The sequence below is a fragment of the Chrysochloris asiatica genome, unplaced genomic scaffold, assembly GCF_000296735.1.
Source record: "Chrysochloris asiatica unplaced genomic scaffold, ChrAsi1.0 scaffold00115, whole genome shotgun sequence".
Taxonomy (NCBI): Eukaryota; Metazoa; Chordata; class Mammalia; order Afrosoricida; family Chrysochloridae; genus Chrysochloris; species Chrysochloris asiatica.
Window position 1 is genome coordinate 5315902 of NW_006408633.1, and position 6000 is coordinate 5321901.

Consider the following 6000-nt stretch of genomic DNA (forward strand, 5'->3'; position numbering starts at 1 on the left):
TTTTTTTCCTTCACAGATAACACCTTTGGTTACCCTTCTAATCTGGATAGTTCTCAAAAAAAAATTCAAATCTTTGAAATGAAATTTTACCAGACATGATACACATAATTGTTAATGGGCGGTACAAGTAAAACAAATGAAAATGGGGAAGGTTTTATCACATATGTAGTTTTTTACCACACAAACAAAAATGTCACCAGATACACTGAGCTGCCGGCCTTACTTCATTACATTTGTTTGATAATCAGAGAGCCCTATGGATTGCAATCTCCAGTATTTTCTTTCCTAATTATACCTGTGACTCTCAAGCTGGTCTGTCTAGTTCACTATGTATATCTGGAATTCTCAGTTATTGTATATTAGATGGGTGTCTTTTTTCACGCATTTCACTCTTTTTCATTTTATTCTCTGATGTTGGGGTGAGTTTGTTTTCTTATACATTAATTCAGTTTTCTGTAGTATCTACTGTTCACTAACATCTTCAGTTTTTACAATTCTTTCTAATTTCAAATTGTTACAGACTTATGACAGACTTAGTTTCACAAATGCAATATCTCATTGATTGTTAAAGTAAGTGCAATTTAGAGATAGTTTCTCCAACTCCTTAGAGTAATTCCTTTCTTTTGATCGTCAGTATCTTTTTACTTACTGAAGCTACCCACTCTAGAGAATCTAACTTTCTTGTTTTTTTTTTTCTTTCCTTCTTTCAATATTCTGTATTCAAAAATAGGGAACAAATCTTTACCGCGAGGATCATTCCCACCCACCACCTCCATACACAGAGTAGACAAGGATGGACAACTTGGACATTGGCTACCGAAAATACGGGGATACAAAAGCAAAAAGTGACTGGCTTACAAGCTTTCAAGAAGGAGCCTAGATCCAGAGGGTGTGGAAGAAGGTAGACTCTCCACTGAGTAGTATCCAATCTGTCTAAGCGGGGCTGATGAAAGGAGATGTGGATAGATCTCTTGTGATACAACAGTGAAGAATTGTTATCAGGACTGATTGTGAGGGTTGGAAATGTAAAGATAGACGTTTTGTAGCAAAAGGAGGGGAATGATTGACTTTGCATTCTAGGAGCAGAGGTCCCTGGGACCATCAAGCGAGAAGAGCAGAGTGCCAAGACCCTACCCAGACAAACAGTAACGCCAGAGATAGAGGCAGAGAAACGGTGACATGGAGAGATGGAGCGGCTGGGGACTTTAGACCCAGAGAAGGAGAGGGGCTATGTGCTGATGACCAGGGAGCAGGCTTGCAGGATATACTCTTTGGTTGGTTGATGATGCATGGAGGGGATTGTAACCATGGCAATGAAACGATATACGACAGGATGAATGTGAAGCTAATATTCTCCCATGTAAACTATCACATAATTCACAATAAAACATTAAAAAAAAAAATCTATATTCAAAACTGATGAATGGCTCACCAAAGATCAAGTCTCCTAAGGTCAAAGTTATGTATTACTGTCTCTCTCCATCTCCATATAGTCACCTAGTCCTTCTTATTTTATATAAAAGATGTCTTCTGTGTCTGTCCTTTGTTCTCCAAATTCATTGCCATTGTGTTTATCCAGACCCCAGTCTCTATTGTTTGGTGTTGGTCTATTACAACTCCAAACCCATCTACATTTTCATCAGGACTAAAACTTTTTGCTTGTTCTCTGTGTTTATAAAATCCAGGCACTCTTACTGAACAAAGTTCTTCATAATGTGACTCTAACCTGTAGATACAGCCATTTTCCATACTGACCTTCCCATTCTTTAAACACACCAGACCCTTTAAGACTCTGCATAGGCTACATCGTCTTCCTAAAACGGAGCTACCAAACTTCTTCACTTGAGGACTTTCTGAACATCATTGGAAATACAGCTTAATCATTACCTCTATAGCAATACCTCCCCAACTGCCAGACTGTCTGTCCCTCTGTCTCATGTGCATCTCCATTTCTATGCAAGAGCATGTAGCACAGTACATCATCATGCATCAGTTTACATGGCACAAACTAACATGGCTTCCTTGAAGGGAAAGAGTGTGTCTTATTCATCTCTATAATTCTAGTGTGGAGCAGAGAGACTTGCGGCACAGAGTGATGACTACAAACATTTATGATCAATTAACCAATAAACAATAATTCTTGATTATGTGTATCTAAAACAAAAGTAAATTCTGTGTTACCAACACAAGAAGAAACAGAACATATCCATTTGTAGCATCCAACAATAGGCTTCTTCATGGTTAGGCTGTCCTGAATACACAAAACTATCACTCCCAACCTTCCTCTATACTTATCTTCAAATTACCTAATGAGTCTTCTGGGAACGTAAGAAAGTAACAGCATCTACAATATAATACTAAGTGGAAATATCCTTTTAATAGCAAACGAAAAGGAAGAAATCAGGATGAAAGGGAAGCAGCAGAGAACAACATAAAAATATCTGTGTTCATATCGAGACAAAAGTAAAGGGATACAGAATATCTGTTAAGTCAAAGAAGTTTACAGAAAATAGGCGATGCATATACTGACTTTTATATTTCATAGAGAGATGTAGTAAGAGAAAATGACATGTTGTTAGGTGCTGTCGAAAATAACACAGGCAATCAAATAGGCTGTGATTTTCAACAAACCTGTACTTCATTGAAGTACAAAGGATGTGAAATATCTTTTTATGGGGAATTTTGGAAAGAGGTAAGTACGAAAATCAGTGTGCAATCACTATATAAATCTATAAATGTTTAAACATATGTAAATATTCAAAAGTCACCCTGATTCACTTATTGAATCACAACGTCCAGTGATCATCCCCTAAATTCTTACTTTTCAAAAGCTCCCATGAGATTCTGCAAGACGCACTCTGGGAAGTACTGTTCAAACACCCAATCCAAAATGCCATGGTTATGACCCTATCCTAACTGAAACATGTTCTAAGAAGTGAAATAACAGAATGTTCAATAAACTTACCGAAGTGAGTTCATCTCTGTTTTCTGATGAGATGAGTCACCAACAACATGGTTAAGTTTCTGAGTTTGGAGTTTTATTTTGTTCTCTAATGACTCTATTGTCTCATTCATTATTAACACTTTAGACTTTAATTCACATTTTTCATTTTCAAGCTATAATTTAAATTAAAGAAACATTAATAGGCATATATCTCTTTCCTTATGCATTCTTTAGTAGGATTTCTGGAAAAAAAAAACTACAGAAATAAATTAGACTTATTTAAAAATATTTCTAAATGTTAGAATGGGCATACACATTTATACCTTCCCCATCAATCATTTAAAAAAAAGGAAAAGTACAAAAGGCTGTATCTAGACTCTTCTAACCCTAGACCAGAAGAACTAGGTGACCAGTACCACCACCTACCGTTCGGACCCAGGGACACAACAGAAGGTTCTGGATAGGATGTAGAAAAACCTCAATTCTTAGGAAAGGCCAATGAAGACTAGAGGAACCACTGAAAGCTTCACTATATCTTTTGAACTTGGCATGGAAGTCCCATTCCTGATAACCTTTTAGCCAAATAGATGGACTTACCAAAGCATCCGTAACACCACAAATATTGTATCCTTTAAACACTCAACTATATGAGACCAAAGAGTCAATATTTACCCCAAAGCAAAAGACAAAACAGTAAGGAGGGGAAGGGAAGCTAGATGACGGGAAACAGAACAACCAGAATGGAAATAAGAAGCTTGCTGACACACTACGAACACTGTAACCAATGTCACAGGACCATTTACATAAGAAGTGTTAAATGGGAATCCACTTACTGTGTAAAGTCTCACCTAAAACACAAAGAGAATTAAAAAAAATTCTACCTACCAAAGGGGGGGGGAAAAAAAATATATATATATATATTCATAATAGCAATGAAAACAGGTAAGGAAACCAAGAACAGACAAAAAATTTGAAAAATCAGTAGATACGGTTGAACTGACAGAAAGAACAGAGAAGTAAAGGTTATAACACAAACAAAACATGGGTTGACCTACTCAAACTATAATTTTCCTTATGGACATAAAAAGTAACTTGACCTAATATAAACACAAGACACCCTAGGGGCACAGTGGGTTAAGCATTAGGGTCCTAACCAAAAGGTTCGAGCCCACGAGCCACTCTGAGAGACAAAGATAAGACGTCTGCTTCCTCAGAAACATTGACAGCTCAGGGACCCTACGGAGCAGTTCTACCCTGTCCTACAGGCATTGGGTAATGTAAACCAACACCATGTTCTTAGATGGGAACACAATTTTGCAAGCATACCAAACCTTCCACCAAATGATTATAAATAAAATTTTAAAATCCTATAAAATACCTAAGAGAACTTTGTTTTTTTTAAAACTAGAAAGCCACATCAATGAAAACAGTGTGGATTTCATAGAAACAGGGGCAAATACATGCAAATGAATAAAGTAAAAACACTACGTAAAGATGTGAATTTAGAAAAAGGGATGTGGTGGGGAATTAAGAACAACTGTTACTACCAGGGACAAAACTTTAGCTAGATTCCAACTTTAATTCACATACAAAAATAAACTGTAGATGAAATAATGACCTATAAGTAAAATTCAAAACCAAGAAATGCGAGTAATTCATCTGACTTCTAGTCATGTTATATCTCCTTTCCTTCTGGAAATACCACTGAAATGTCAGCAAAAGAAAAGAAAAAGGTATAAACTCCTAAGAACACAGAGAACAAGAAGATGAGCAATTTCCTTAACTTGTGGAAGACAAAAGCAGACAGATCAACGACTCAGGGAGGATAGATACAATTACATCCTACAACAACGTCTCTCACCGCAGGAACTACCAAAATTTTGGACCAAATAATTCTTTTACCTCCTCTGGACCAAATAATTATTTTACCTCCTCTGAGATGTGACAACCAAAAATGTTTCCATATGCATGCTCAACCTTGGAACAACAGGGCTCTGTGATAGAGGGATCGAGGGATAGTCTGAAGAGGGGAAATAATACTAAGATGCTTGACTGAACATTGATTTCCCTTGCCTACTATTATAAAATAGACACTTGAGTGGGATATTAAGGAATGTTGGGAAACATGATTAGAGAAAACTCGTAAGCCCGTCTTTGGCCTATAACTAAGCGGAATACCTACAAGGGGTTCTAGAACTTGCTCAGTTTAATAGGCTTCTTGTGAAGCCTTTGCAGTGTATAGGACCTTAGGTGGAATCCTGAGCCCCATCCAGAACCTTATGAGGTGGGACATTCCCACTAGCATGGACAAGCAGACCAGCCTGGAACAGCTAGAGCAACAGAAGATACATCTTCAAAGAATGATCATCAGGAAAAACCCAAAACAAAAAATGGCAGTATGACTGGCTACTACAAGAATAAGCAAGTAGTTTGCCGGGAAGCCATTAGGGCAAGCAATCAAGTTCCTTCAGGTCAAATCCCCCTCTAAAACTGAAACTCAAAGGGAACACATGAGCAGGCATGGAAGCTTGCAGGCATGGAAGCCTACTGGCAACCACATTGGCATACTGGTGACTGGAAGAGGGGGAAAGACAGCAATGAAGGAATGGGCTGAGTTCAACCATGGTCCATACACTCCCATTGATCTGGATATGAGAGAGAGAAGAGGAAGCGCTGGTTGGTCCGATGTGTGATGAGAGACCTAGGGACTCTTGAGCCCATGGACAAGGACATAGCCACAGAGGACTAGAGCTGAGAGTGAAGTTGCCAGCTGATATGAAGTCAGGTGAGATGCACAAGAACACCCAAACTTTCAGAGAGTACCCATTTAATCTAGCCTCGAAGGCTTGATAATCAGAACTCAATTAAAGCAAAATAAAAATAAAAAATTTATTGATAGAGGAAATGAGGGTAAATTGCTACAATTTGATGAACTTGACCTATACTCATGAAGGTTGTTGTTGTTGTCAGGTGCCATCGAGTCGGAACCGACTCATAGCGACCCTATGCACAGCAGAACGAAACAATGTCTGATCCTGGGCCAACCTCACTACCGC

At 38.1% G+C, this 6000-nt stretch overlaps 1 protein-coding gene across 1 annotated transcript in view; it reads right to left on the reverse strand.

The window, feature by feature from the left end:
- The window catches only part of CEP135 (centrosomal protein 135kDa), a 92503-nt gene that overhangs the window by 22116 nt on the left and 64387 nt on the right, over positions 1-6000 (reverse strand). The window contains exon 14 of the mRNA XM_006868074.1: positions 2966-3117. Coding sequence (XP_006868136.1) covers positions 2966-3117 — 152 coding nt within the window. The remainder of the gene's footprint in view (positions 1-2965; positions 3118-6000) is intronic.